Source organism: Oryctolagus cuniculus, chromosome 5 (genome assembly GCF_964237555.1).
Source record: "Oryctolagus cuniculus chromosome 5, mOryCun1.1, whole genome shotgun sequence".
NCBI classification, from domain to species: Eukaryota; Metazoa; Chordata; class Mammalia; order Lagomorpha; family Leporidae; genus Oryctolagus; species Oryctolagus cuniculus.
In genome coordinates, this window is record NC_091436.1 from 151,684,142 (window position 1) to 151,697,797 (window position 13,656).

Below are 13,656 nucleotides of genomic sequence, written 5' to 3' on the forward strand. Positions count from 1 at the left end.
AAAAAAAGGCTAGTATTTCACTCCACTCAAACTGAGATACTTTACTGGTATTCAGCCAGCCTTTAATTTTTCAATCGCTCAGCACTAAAGCAGAGAGCAAAGCATATATTCTGAAACTAACTGTACTCAATAGCACTTGAATTTCACAACAAGCACTCGAGAACTTACTAAAACCTCTTGCAGCACTAGAATTTTGTTACACAATATGTCATTCCATTAAGTGGGTCGTCAGGGTATGAAAAAATGCGATCTTACAAATTTTTATCGTGCCAGCACTGGACAAAACAGAAATCGGCCCACATCTCATGGTTTGCACAGCAATGAGAAACCCATCAGCGTCAATGGAGGAATGGAAGACCTCACCTCTCCCTCACAAGGCTGGGTGTGGGTGTGGTAGCAAGAGACAGCCAGCGATCCCCAATCCTGCTCGGCTCATGACACAGAACCAGTGTCTTGCTTTGTGACATCATCGTGGTGCCTCATGTTCTTCCCCAGCACATGGTACCCCTTCCAGGGTCAGATTTGGGAGGGCACATTTTCCCCATGTGCTTCCGGTTTTATCTTCAGACCATGCAAGTGTCTGAGCTGATTCATGACTGAACCACAGAAGTTCAAGTTTCAATGCCCTGTGACTCTGAGAATGGATCACTGTAACACTTCACGCTTGGGGCAAGGCAGGCAAACCCTGTGCAGGTTGTAGCTATTAGGAAATTCAAGAGCTTGACTGCCCAAGGGCAATCATCCAACAAGGTCATAATGTTCAGACAGCCTTCTGCTGGCACTGCACCTGCTCCTGACCATCCATCACGAGTCTAAATACCACAAGTTCCTTGGAATTATCACAGAATGACACTGGGAACATGCCAGGGACTGCAAGAAGAAGGACACCAGTGCTCATGTGTGTATGTGTGTGTGCTCACACCCATGAGTGCAGACAGAACCGCGCAATGTTCAAAAGACGGCAGGCCTTGCTTCTGCTTACTAATTAACAGCTTGCCTAATAACTATCAATACAAGGGAAGTCACAGCAACACAGATCAGGCTATTTTCTTGGCAGTCTTTATAATATTTCTAACTAAGCTCCCGATATTTCCTGTGTTTCCAGGGTTCTACAAACGCTAAATCTCTTTCATACACCAAATATTAATAATACCAATTAATATAAACAGTCCTCTAAAATGCTATTTGAAAGCAATCATGGACACTATTTTGCTCATGGTGAAAAGTGCAGCCAGCAAAGCCTTTGAAACAGGTCGGCAGGCGCTGCAAGGCAAGGGGGAAGCCCAGTGGAAACACTCGCTGGCCACTTACACTGGTATTTAGATGCAGCACTAAAAATGCATTTCATCAATCACCCACCAATCTTACTTTGCATCTTGGCTACCAAAAGAAAATGGGATGTGTTTCCCTGAAGAAATATGTCATTGCTCTGCTTGAATTATTAAGCTTTACTATTACAGAAAGAAACAGAAAAAGAAAAATGGAAGTAAAATTAGACCCAGGTTGCCATCTACAGACTGACTTCAGCATTGCTCACTCAGACAGCATTTGATTTCTGAATATCAGTAAATACTAGCAGGGAAACAAGAAAATTGTGTAAGTATAATCAATAATTAAAAAGGAATCAAGGTGCCCTATGAAGTCTCTTTTTTTCTAATTAAAATGAGACTGGTTTAGACGTTGAAGAACACTGGATCAAACATTTGCACAACTTAACACATACTAGAAAATAATCCTGATAGTTGCCCTACAATTTAACACTTTGGGATAAAACTAAATAGTCCAATACCAAATTTTAAATATATTTTAAGCTCAAAATGTTACGTAAGTTTCATCTCTAAAACCAAATTGTTGCATTTTATTTTGTCATTATCTTGACTCTCCACAACCTTCAGTCTCACTCTGCTTCAAATGCTCTTACTTTTACCTTACCAAAGAAAAAGTCCTCTTGAGATGGGAACACCCAAAAGCACACACTTGATTCCAAGGACTAAAGGAGATGTCATTAAAGTAATAAGTGACTTCAATGGGAAATGCATATGAAGGCTGAATTAGCGAGACAGAGGATTTTTTTATATTATACTGGAAAAATTCTATAACCAAAGCATCTGGGTGGAGAACTATTAAGGAGAAATAGCTCAATTTCCAAGAGTACAGATTTCAGCTAAAATGCTGAAACTTATCAAGGGATAGTCTCATTTAGTGAACTGCACAAAATCTTTTTTCATTTTTCTTGGGGAAAAAAATTGGTTTTGGAAGCCAAGATTCATTTTTGCAGGTCGTATGTGCTTTGTATCATGATGAAAAGATATAAAATACTTGCTCTAAACTCTTATTTAAATATGCTTCCAGGGGCCCAGCACAAGCCTCTTACTGGAGGAAAAATATTCAGTCCCTCAAAACTTTCATTTGGAAGGAAGGCACCAGTGGTTGTTGGATGTAACTGAAATCGGACAAGACCCCCTAAAATTCACACTGAAATGTGGCCCCTTAAAGTTCCCTAGAAATGCTATCCGGGGTGCCACATGTACTACCGGAATTTGGGGAGCCATACGATTTCACCACGGGCTTACTACTAAATCTCCGATATTAATAAGCCCAAGAGGGTTCTTACCTAATATTTAGAGAAGAATTCTAAATACCGGCACAGATAAACAAGGCAGTATGGTACGTTTTAAGCTTTTATTTAGTGAGAAAAATGCATAAGAGAGTGAGAGCTTTATTTAGGAGAGAGAAGTGAATGGGGTTCATAATGGAGCACCAGGAACCAGCCACGTGGATGAGCATCTAGGCCAGGAAGCCTAGGGCACATGGGAAGGCCATGTGCCCTGGAGACGTGGAGCTACAGCAAACCCCTTCTAAGCAAGAGGCCAGGGAAAAAGAGCAGGCCGGGCCACACCTTGTCCTGGCTTTTAACCCACTTCCAAAGGGGAGTGGTTAATTAACCTGATTGGCTGGTGGGCACCCAGGTGTGGCCAGGTAGGGGAATGAGGCCACACAGGGGTGTGGCAAAGGCATCAGGTAGGAACATGAGGCCACACAGGGGCGTGGTCTTCCAGTTCATAAATCTGATCAATTTTAACCTGTATGCCTGCCTACTTCATATCCATGAGATCCAGCATTTTAAAAACCTACAGTCTGCACGTTATCGAACTGCATGGGAAATACAATTAAGATGGCCACTTACCGAAAGGCCCGCAGGATTCTCCAACAACAAGGACACAACAGCTGGGTGTGTCTACATTTTCCCAGCATTTGTAAGATGTGATTGTCTGTGATCTCAAACACCCCTTTGTTATTTTTATGCCCACAGATACAAACGTTGTTCAAAATGACTTGTAAATTTCTACAAGAGCAAAAATACTGGTAATCTGACTTTTAACAAAGGTTATCTCCCAATGAGCAAGGGCAAAGTGAACACAGCCTCTTGTGTCCGTAGGTTTCTACTAAGGAGAAATCTGACAGGTGAGCGTCCTTCTTCTTGAGGTGTACTGAATCCAAAAACTTCTTAAAACTGTACTGCAGGCTGGCGCCATGGCTCAATAGGCTAATCCTCCACCTAGCGGCGCCGGCACACTGGGTTCTAGTCCCAGTCGGGGCACCGGATTCTTTCCCGGTTGCCCCCCTTCCAGGCCAGCTCTCTGCTGTGGCCCGGGAAGGCAGTGGAGGATGGCCCAAGTGCTTGGGCCCTGCACCCCATGGGAGACCAGGAGAAGCACCTGGCTCCTGGCTTTGGATCAGCGCAGTGCGCCGGCCGCAGTGCACCAGCCGTGGCGGCCATTGGAGGGTGAACCAACGGCAAAAGGAAGACCTTTCTCTCTGTCTCTCTCTCTCACTATCCACTCTGCCTGTCAAAAAAAAAAAAACTGTACTGCAAGTAGGAATTGGGATTTCCATAAGTTAATAAGAGCCTCTTAATAAAAAATAACCCATAAAAGGATTGAAACAAGTCCTATGTCTTAGTAGACTTGAAAGTATTGTGAACTTACTTATTTTTTAACTCCTATTATCCATTCATTCAACAATTATTAAATGCTTCAAAACTATCACATCTACACCAATGTTGGAAATAAAAAAAAAGCATAACACACAGCCTATGCCCTGGGCCCTTCACATTATAATGTTCATATGTATTGATTAAAATAATAAAGCCTCTACGGGCTTTAATTTCTCCAGGTATGGCATGTTCTTCCATGCTAACTGCTTCTCTTTAGTTTTTGCCACGTAACAGACACCCAAGGAAAATACACCCTTGCCTGCTCATTTCCTGACCACTGGAAAGGATTTATAATCAAAACTTGAAAGACAAATCTTAATAGGAACCCACATTTTGCAGATAGATAATGGGCCCAAGAAAGTAAAGTGTGCTCTCCAAGTTCAACAGCTGACCTGGGACAAGAATCTAGCAGCCCTGACTTCAGGCTAGTCTCCGTCACGTGAATCCTTGACGTCTAACTAACCTCCTTCCACGATCTTGTCCACAGAGCTGTTTCATCCACTTAGCATGCTCTCTCAACCTCCTCTTACGTATCTTTTATCACGTGTGTAGCTTCCAGAGTCCACCCTGTCTCCTAACGAGACTCTTCAGTCCACTCAGGAATTACGCTGAGCTGAGGCCGCGTCCGTGAATGTGAACTCGCCCCTTCACCCTCGTCCTAGGCCTCCTGTTCGGCTGGGGAGGGGTGTGAGTGGACTCCAGGGCGGGGTGCAGCAGTGGGGAGAGTCACCGCAGTGGTCTGTTTCCCAGCCAACCCCTTGGCCTCAGCATCCCTCCACTCTCACCGAGAACATTGGGAATGAAACCAAAATCTCCCCCCTTCGCTAAAACCTAATGCGAAAGTTCACAACCCCTTCACGTACATTCACGCTTTTATCTTGCACTAACGAAATCTCAGACCAATGCAATTTTTTAAAAATTTATTTCATCCCATTAATGACCAAGATAAAACTACGCAACTAATTTTGGTGCATATGGCATGGTTTACTGGTAAAGTTTTGTGTGGGCTTAGTATTCTCTTGGGTATCTGTAAAATTAACAAAACACCTCTTCAGGAAAGGCAATCTGTGACTAAAAGTAACTCACAACGAATGTGACGAGAGACCAAGGTCAGTATGGGGGTGAAAATGCTAATCAAAGGCTATCAGGGGAGCAGAGGATGGTAAAATTTCCCTTTATATGACTGCCACAAGAGTTATCTGACCTCCAAACAAGTGTCCTCATACCACAACACTTAATTACAAAGAGAAACTGAGCCTGAGGAACAGCAGCGTCTCTGAGATACAAACTCTCAGGACGCTACGGAATGTCCCCTGCAGGCCAGGGAAACAGCAGATCTACGTACGAGTCAACACTGTACTGGGGCCAGTGCTGTGGCTTAGCGGGTAAAGACGCCGCCTGCAGCGCCAGCATCCCATACGGGTGCTGGTTTGAGACCGGGCTGCTCCACTTCCAATCCAGCTCTCTGCTATTGCCTGGGACAACAGTGGAAGAGGTGTAGGTCCTTGGGCCCCTGCACCAGCGTGGGAGACCCAGAAGAAGCTCCTGGCTCCTGGCTTCGGATCAGCACAACTCTGGCCATTGTGGCCAACTGGGGAGTGAAGCAGATGGAAGATCTCTCTCTCTCTCTCTCTCTCTCTCTCCCTCTCCTTTTCTATCTGTTGTAACTCTTTCAAATAAATAAATAAATCTTTTTTATTTTTTTGACAGGCAGAGTGGACAGTGAGAGAGACAGACAGAGAGAAAGGTCTTCCTTTGCCGTTGGTTCACCCTCCAATGCCCACTGAGGCCGGTGCGCTGCTGCTGATCCGAAGGCAGGAGCCAGGTGCTTCTCCTGGTCTCCCATGCACTTGGGCCATCCTCCACTGCACTCCCGGGCCACAGCAGAGAGCTGGCCTGGAAGAGGGACAACCGGGACAGAATCCGGTGCTCTGACTGGGTCTAGAATCCGGTGTGCCAGCACCGCAGGTGGCGCGGCTCAAAATAAATCAAAATAAATCTTTAAAGAGAAATTGTATTGTAGCGGCCTTAAGGTGACAGTAACCAAGAAGAGTAAAGGAATAGTAACAACAGACTTACCGCTGCTTGGAACTGTTTGCTGTGAATTCTGCAACTTTACGTTTTGTTTCACTGTTGTTGGTTTCTCTGAACTCACGTCCTCTTTCTTCCCTTTCCTCTTGAGGGGCTGAGGAGATGAGTTGTCGCTGGAGCCAATGGTTGACTTAGACTGGCGATCATTTCCCTAAAGGACAGAATTATTATTAATGGCCAGTGAACAACCACCCCCGCCTGCAACACACAAAGAAATTCCCAGTACACATGTGCCACTAACCAGCACTCAGAAGAGGGAATGCACTGTGCTGAATCTAGGACTCCCTGGCCCAATGCCCACACTAACTTCTCATTTATCTTCCCAGGGGCAGCAGGAAGGTTCCATAACCGCTGAGTGGCAAAGGTCCACCAGCTGTGCTGTAAAGCCATCTCCCTTGGCCCTTACAGGGCCCTGTGAGAGAGCCACCGCTGTCCCTGAGCTGTGGCATGAGAGCAGGAAGGAGAGGCACAGCCCTGCCGGAGGTCCCACAGCCAGTACGCAGCGGGGCAGACCGTCCACCTCAGAGCCACTGCAGCCCCGCCTCCGCCCCTCTCTCCCCGCTGTGCCTTTCTGAACGATCAGCAGGTGTCTCTGGATGAGGAATGGTGACAATCCGCGGTTTACCCAGTTAATCCGCAAGCACTTTCTGAACTAGTTTTCTACCCACTATGGATAGACACCATCATACAAGCAGACATGCTCTGTGCTTGCAGAAATCCTACAGTATTATCTTCTGGTAAGGAGCACAATCCAGAGCAGATACAGCCCTAAGCTGCTCAGGACAACATGTCCCCATTCCTTGCTGAGGGGGCTATGTGGCTTGTCCCTCTCCCTTTAAACTAGCCTTGCAACCACTTTAAACTAGCCTTGCAACCACCAAAAGTGGGCTCCTGGGTGTGAGGGTGACAGTGGGTTTCAATGGTTTTTGCACAGCCACTAGCAGCCACTATAGCCACTGCTACCATAAGAAATAACCTCCTTATAACGCAGGCTTGGTTCTCAGATGTCTGGGTGCTAAACTAAACTCAGTGCATAAGGTGTGGGGCTGCAGATGGTGGAAAGAATGCAAATTTCAGGGCTGAAATACCTGGCTCAGACCTACTGTGTGATTGTGGGCTAACTTAACCCAATGTCTGTGAGCCTGTTTCCTCTTCAGGCCAGCGGGATTGATGTACTGGCCTTCTGACCCATCAGGAGCATGAATTGGGATAGTTTATAAAGTGTCTGATAAGAAGCATCAGAATGCTTTCTCCAAAAGTAGTGTTAATGTCTTTTTCTAAGTATCATAACAAATTTCTAAGCATTATAACAAATTCACACCATGCTGAGTGTGACCTTAATGCAACATCTGTGCTATGCTAGTCTCTGAAAAATAAATGTAGTAATATTAAATAAACAAATCTGCCTAGAAACCCATTATAACTGCTCATTTTAAACATTTATATATTCAGCCATCCTGAAGCACTTAAATGGTTTTCGCCATCACCCAATTAAGACTAGAAAAATCTGCAGTCTTACAGATGAAGCTATTTAGGCTATTTTGTCATAGCCCACAAGAAAATGAATTATGCATAGATTTATTAACAGTATGAAAACTTGTCCGAATCTCTGACACTTTCGCATGTAATTTAATTTCCTACTCTATCTGCGATTTAAACATACAGTTTCCATTTAATTATTGCATTAACTGCAACGAGGATTTTTCTTTTCTTAGTGATCCTTGTAAAGCCATAACCTGTCTGCCAGAAGACACAGATAATATGATTATAGTGAAAATTCCAAAACCATCAACCCCATCTCTTATTCCAGCCTCTTTTCAGCACAGTCTCGAGATTTTAAAACTTTAAAAATCCTTGAATCAGTGAGCTGGCCTGCTGGAATTTCTGGAGACATTGCTGAACTTGCAAGGACTGGAAGCCGTCCAGTGGGTGAAGAGCTCTGGCACCCTGCAAGGCACTCAGCCTTCAGGGGAAAGAATGTAACAAACAGCAAGCAGAAAGCCCATCCCAGAATGCCCGCGACTTCTCATTTTAACCATCACCTCTCTATTTAAATCTAGCGGCATGTTCTGAGTTACCACGTTTCTGATATGGGCACTTGTAGGACTGTTGGAGCATTAGGAAAGACCACTCCGTTAAAGCACTGCACAGGGCAACTGCCGAACTCAACCATGCGTTCAGTTAGGGAGAAACAACTAACCTCCAGGCACTTTGTGGGGAAAAGGTAAGCTAAAGCGAGAGAAAGAAATTAACTATTTTCACGTTAGGGGATTGGAAATGATTTCAACGCTTTTCTTTTTTAATAAAGAAAAACACCAATGCATCTAAAGTGTTGCTGATCATAAAAGGTTATAAATGTAGAACTTACATATTTGTTTTATATACTTAATTATATAAATTATATGATATATAAATAACAGGGAGGGAGGGTCCTTTGCTTTCTGAGGCGTCCACGTGTGACTTGTAACTTAAACGTACCCATTGTCATTGCTCTTGCCCAGCGTAAGAAATAGGGAAGTTTTTCCCTCTCATCTAACCATGCCGGTGGAGACAAAGCGAATGAAAGCCTTTTACGTGCTGCGTACACGTAAACACGAACATTATATGTTCCCAACTTGTATACATAACTTATATGTAATAAAATAAAGAAAAAATATGTAATAACCCAACTTACATGTAATAAGAGGAGTCTCAAAAAGCTCGTGGGAAATGTGTATTATGAAAAAACTGTATAAATTTCAAAAAAAAAGTCTTTCTGCAACAAAAAAATTACACCTTTTAATTTCACCGTTCTCCAGGGACTTTTTCAAGTCCCCTTGTATTGCAGCCACTAGGTAGTTGCCTTCCCCGGGGCCGACCGCTCGCCCCGGGGCAGCCTGGCAACGCCCCGCAGGCTGGGGACACCTGTTACGCGGCGGGGCCGGGGGTCCAGCGCCTCGCCCACCTGCCGGGCGGCGGCTCCTCCCTCGTGGTCCCGACAGCCCCAGGTGCCTTCCGACTGCATCCACAACTGCGGCCCCCGGACCCCCGAGCGGAGCCGCGCGGGGCGGGAGGCGAGCGCGGGAAACCCCGTCTCCGCGCCGGCCTGAGCGTCCCCCCCGGGCACCACGGAGTGTGGGCGTGCCTCGGGTGTGGGGTTCGTTTCCTGGCCACTGCGCGAGTCCTGGGCAGTCACGCAGGACGTTCCCTACACTCGGGCACCCGGGCTGCGGACGACCGCCCACCAGGATTTTGACGCGAGGTGCGCTGGCACCGGCGACGGGGACTGAAGAGCGCAGGCGCGGTGGGTGGCGCGCAGGCGCAGTTCGGCATCGGGGAGGAGGGGTGCGGGCGCCCTCCCCGACGCTGGGCAGACTTGCGCCCGCCGCCAGGGGGCGCGTCGGCTCCGCGGGGCGCCCCCACGCGAGGGTTACAGTGCAAAATCTATAGAACCGGATTCGCTGGTACCTTCCTTGCGCTGTCTAGGCTAGCATCGCAGCTCGGCCTGCTGAGGGCTTGTCCCCAGAGCCCACCTCACCCCGGGGGCTGCTGAGCGGTCACCCAGCCCTAGGCGTCGCGGCGCAGACAGCTCGCGGTCTCTCCCTCCAGGAGCTGTTCCCAGAAAGGCGTGTAGGAGAAACCCACGCGGAAACCCAGCCCTGTGTCCCCCGCGCTCTCCCGGGGACCAGGGTGATTCCCACCGCAGGAGGCGCGGCTGTCCCCACGCAGCCCCTGGCTCCCTGCGCTGCTCCCAGAGCCAGACCCTTTGTGACCGATGGACACAGAGCCTTCTCCTCCCAGGAAGCAGTTACTTAAAGGAGTGATCTCCCCTCTTGCGACCCTGGAGTTCCGGGCGTGAGGGATGTTCTAGCAGGAGGCGGCTGTGCACCCCGGCACCACGCTGGGACCCGCTCCCTCTCTCCCTCCGTTTCTCTCCCCGTCTCTTCAGGCTCATCCCTGGTGGACGTCATACACCTTGTGAATCTGTCTCCTCTAGATTCTGACCTCTCTGGCGTTAGTGTTTTTGGAATCGCCGGACCCCCAAGTACTAGAACCAGGGCTTTAAAGTGCACTCAATGAACAGCTGCTGGGTGAGCCGATCAGTCAGTGAGAACACACTCAGGGCAGACTTAGGTAACTAGGTGGCCCCCAGCCGTCACCTGTCACCTGCACCACACACCTGCGCTCCAGCTCCCTCCTCCCTGCCTGCGCCCCTCCCCCGCGATCCTCCTCCCCTAGGATGCTACAGCCAGAAAGAGGTTTTACCAGTGTAAATCGAGTGCCATCCTGTCCTCCATAACTCCCAAATGTCACCCTACTGCGGGATTACTTGCAAGGGCCCTGCCTGCCGCTCCAACCTGGCTCCAGGCAGCCCTGGCTTCTTTCTGTGCTCCCCTAGAGCCGGGCTCCACCGCCGGCCCGGGAGCTTTGTTTCTCCTGCTTTGGATGCTCTTCCCGCTGCCCCATTCCTGCATGACGACGGCTTCTTAGGACAACGCGGGAGGACTTCCTATCAATCAGTGCCCTGCCTCATTCTAGTTTGCTCACCACGCCCATCATTGTCTGAAATTATGTATGCCTTTGTTTGTGAGTTGATGCGCCTGTCTTGCGAACTCCTGTTTTTCCCACCCGCTCGCCCTACACTCAGAGGCAGCTGGATGAACGTCCCGTGAGAGCCGAGTCCTGGTGTGTGGTGTGTTCACCACCCTATACTTGATGCCTGGAGGAGTCCCTGGACTTACTAGGTACTCAGCAAACATGTATCAGAGCCTGATTCAGCGAGTGGTTGAGTGGAAGGATAACAGAGTGTTGGGGGAACATTGTGGAAAGGGGGAGAGGAGCATTCTTTTTTTCTAAGTCATAGAAAGGAAATACGACTTGGCCGGCGCCGCGGCTCACTTGGCTAATCCTCCGCCTGTGCCACCGGCACCCCGGATTCTGTCCCGGTTGCTCCTCTTCCAGTCCAGCTCTCTGCTATGGCCCGGGAAGGCAGTGGAGGATGGCCCAAGTGCTTGGGCCCTGCACCCGCATGGGAGACCAGAAGGAAGCACCTGGCTCCTGGCTTTGGATTGGCGCAGTGCACCGGCCTTAGCGGCCATTTGGGGGGTGAACCAATGGAAGGAAGACCTTTCTCTCTGTCTCTCTCTCTCACTGTCCACTCTGCCTCTCCAAAAAAAAAAAAAAAAAAAAAAAAAAAAGAAAGAAATATGACTGGTAATCATGAGACTGCTCCTGTGGGGTGGAAATGTACCTTGTAGCTGTGAGTCTCTGCTTAAGTGTCACGTTTTTGTGCTACCCCCATCTCCCGTGGAGGGGCGGGGCTAAGCACCCTGCTGGACACATGCAAAACTCAATCATCAAGTGAACCAGTTTTCAAAGCTCAGATTCTTAAAAAAAAAAAAAAAATCCAAACAAGGGAGCAAAAAAGAAAACGGCATGTGCATAGCCGTAGGTGCCTTTTAAAGCAAGAAACGCATTACACATCTTTAATGGAAAATTTGGATTTTTCAAATTTCTGAACAGTGAGCAGCACCTGATTCCAAAGTTCAGCAGCTGTGACTGCAAGGAGCTGAGTCATGATCTTAATCCTAACAGGGCTTTCTCTGTCACCCTGGGTCAGTTACTCAATTACACTGGGCCTCTGTCAACCATCACCCTGGCTGCTGTACCCTGGGAATTAACAAGAGAACAAAATGCAATCCCCAAACCCTAAGTTCATGGCTTCCGTGTGGCTACATGGTTGGTAAAACATGTCTGCCAGTTACCGGATCGTTGTTTTCCCCCTTCTCCCCACGTGGCCCGGCTGCCTTCAGTCTGCATCTCCTGTGGCTCCTGCGTGGGGCTCCCCTCCTCCCTGCTCTTGCTCAGAATTATCAGTGAGCCTGCTCCATGACAGGGAGGGCTGGGTGCTAGGACACCACCTGATGCCGTCCCTGTCCTTTAGCCAGGACCACATGTGGCCAGAGTCACACATTCCAACTCCACATGTCTGGAATGAAGCAGGTCCTACCTCTTTTTTTTTTTTTTTTTTTTTTTTTTTTTTTGACAGGCAGAGTGGACAGTGAGAGAGAGAGAGACAGAAAGGTCTTCCTTTGCCGTTGGTTTACCCTCCAATGGCCGCCACGGCTGGCGCGCAGCAGCCGGCGCACCACGCTGATCCGAAGCCAGGAGCCAGGTGCTTCTCCTGGTCTCCCATGGGGTGCAGGGCCCAAGCACTTGGGCCATCCTCCACTGCACTCCCTGGCCACAGCAGAGAGCTGGCCTGGAAGAGGAGCAACCGGGACAGAATCCGGCACCCCGACCGGGACTAGAACCTGGTGTGCCGGCGCCGCTAGGTAGAGGATTAGCCTATTGAGCCACGGCGCCAGCCCGGTCTTACCTCTTTGACCGCCCTCTCTAGGCCTTGAAACGACCTCAGGCATCCAAACTCGCATCCTGCAGTTACCTCTGGCTCCAACCTCTCCACTAACTCTGCATCCCCAGTCACCAAGCAAGCCCTTTGTTCGTGAACCATAAATGGTTCCCGAGAACTCAGCTACCTCCCTGGTCTGGCCCTTAGCACCACAGGCCAAGGCCACAGCAATCACCTCCCATCTCTGACTTGGCTAGCTGTGGCCTCTCACCGTCTTGTCTTTCTGCACATAAGGCGGCTGACTTTCTACCATGGACTTGGACTAACGTTCTCGCCTCTCAGAGACCCTGAAGCGCCACACCACGCTGCATTCAAGGATGAAGACTAAGCCTCTTCACTCTGGTGCTCCGAGCCACCTGCGCTGTCTGGAAACCACCATGACCCACCATATTCCAGGCATACCCACCTCCCCACACACCTGTTGGACCACCTGCGCTAGGCAGGAGCAGCGGCTCCAGGTGGGCTGCGTGCGTTCAATCTTTCCCTGGCCATTTGCTCAGAAGGAGCCATTAGACCTGTCATTCCACTCTTTTCTCATTGTTAACTGCAGATGACAAACTGACCTGCCTCGAGGTGTAAGGATGAAATAAATAACTCGTGAAAGAGCTGGCCTGGTGTCAACCCCACGCTTGTTCACAAGGACCCACGTGATCGCCTCTCCATCCCTTCTGTTCGCGGTCCCTTTCCCCTTTTACCTACATCTTAAATAATCCACTAAGGAGTAGCCCAAGTTTCACTTCCTCCGTGAGCGTCTGCCAACATACACTGAATCCCTCCCTCCCTCCTTTGTTTCTGATCTCACCCACATACGTATTTGGTGTTTAGCCAACTTAGGTGGTCGCTCATACAAATAGTCTGAGGAGCTCAGCGAATGAGAGGCTCATAAACGTTGGGCTACGTTCAGCACTACTTGGTCACACACACAAAAATTATGTTCCTGTCTTTCAGGAATTTCACGTGAAGTCACAAGTGGGGGTGAGGAGAGATCTCGACATCATCATCATCGGAGACAGCATCATTGCCCAGCAATTATGTATTTTATGAATCGCCAGTATAAGAATGCTGCTTATTTAGACAGGGAGGGGTGCCAAGTCAGTTTTGATCTCCACTGAGTAGGCATTCGGTTCCAGAGGGGTGGAGGAGAGGCTTTAGCCACAAACAGCTGCAGCAGCGAAGC

At 48.6% G+C, this 13,656-nt stretch overlaps 1 protein-coding gene across 4 annotated transcripts in view; it reads right to left on the reverse strand.

Moving 5' to 3' along the window:
• Window positions 1-13,656, reverse strand: part of DCDC2 (doublecortin domain containing 2) — a 183,290-nt gene that overhangs the window by 106,575 nt on the left and 63,059 nt on the right. For all 4 annotated transcript variants that reach the window (XR_011388777.1, XM_070074331.1, XM_008262507.4 and 1 more), the window contains exon 8: window positions 6,077-6,239. Coding sequence is in view for 3 of the 4 variants with exons in the window: in XM_070074331.1 (XP_069930432.1) it covers window positions 6,077-6,239 (163 nt within the window). In the remaining variant the exon portion in view is untranslated. The remainder of the gene's footprint in view (window positions 1-6,076; window positions 6,240-13,656) is intronic.